This window comes from Sphaeroforma arctica, assembly GCF_001186125.1.
Source record: "Sphaeroforma arctica JP610 unplaced genomic scaffold supercont1.9430, whole genome shotgun sequence".
NCBI lineage: Eukaryota > Ichthyosporea > Ichthyophonida > Sphaeroforma > Sphaeroforma arctica.
In genome coordinates, this window is record NW_014031128.1 from 184 (window position 1) to 1,076 (window position 893).

Below are 893 nucleotides of genomic sequence, written 5' to 3' on the forward strand. Positions count from 1 at the left end.
TTCTACACTGCTTATCGGAAAGAGAAAAAGTGCATGCCCAACGTTATCCCCTGCTCACACCACTGAGAAGTTCAGTATCAGTTTACGACATGTGTTGGACTTTGTAGTACAGTATATGATACGTTGCGTGTCTTTCTCATAACATCAGCGTACATTGACAATCCACTCGTCGATCTCCCGCAATCTCTGTTGAACGCATTAGTATGTATCAGGGTTTAGGGTTTACTGCAAGTGCTTTGTTAGTTGTCGTGCTTCGTCTGGGTCACAACCCTGTCGCACATATGTACACATCCAAGCAGAACCCCAGCACCTGCAAGTTATCATTAAACCTTCATGATACTTATCCTGTTATAGTGCTTTTAGCGTATTCATATCTCGCTGTCGGTGTTCTCACAACACGAATGCCTGTATTCGCCATCTCATCGGTGTGTGTGCAGAGATCAACGATCCGATATCAGTGCAAGTACGCGCGAAGGCTCGCTCAGGTGACGAGGCTGTGGAGTACAGCAAGCTTAAGAAGGTGCAACGGTTAGGAGGGGGTAACTATGGAGAGGTGTGGTGTTGTATCTTAACGGACGCGTCAGGCCACCACACATCGCCTGTGGCCATAAAGGAGCTGAATGCTACCTACAGCCTGGATTCAGTGGCTGTGGAGGTGTTCATGCAGGAAGCGGTAAGGCCTGCGTAGTTAGTTGGTTGGTTGGCTGGGTGTGTCTGCTTGTGTGTGTGTGTGTGTGTGTGCAGTTTTGTATTCGGGTGTTGGTAGGAGTGTGTAGGTTGTTTGTGGTGGTCTCGTTTGAAGATATCTTCTGTAGAGATCAAGGAACGGAAGGGCACTCACAGCTTTGCTGTGGTTGTCTTTATTGGAAGGGTATGATAAGGTAGTATTTAGG

General features: G+C 47.5%; 1 protein-coding gene across 1 annotated transcript; it reads left to right on the plus strand.

Moving 5' to 3' along the window:
• Positions 1–354: 354 nt before the first annotated feature.
• Positions 355–688, plus strand: SARC_16979 (hypothetical protein; the record flags this gene model as incomplete). The annotated part of the gene is made up of 1 exon (XM_014288918.1): positions 355–688. A coding segment is annotated over one exon (334 nt), but the record flags the coding sequence as incomplete, so codon positions are not given.
• Positions 689–893: the final 205 nt, after the last annotated feature.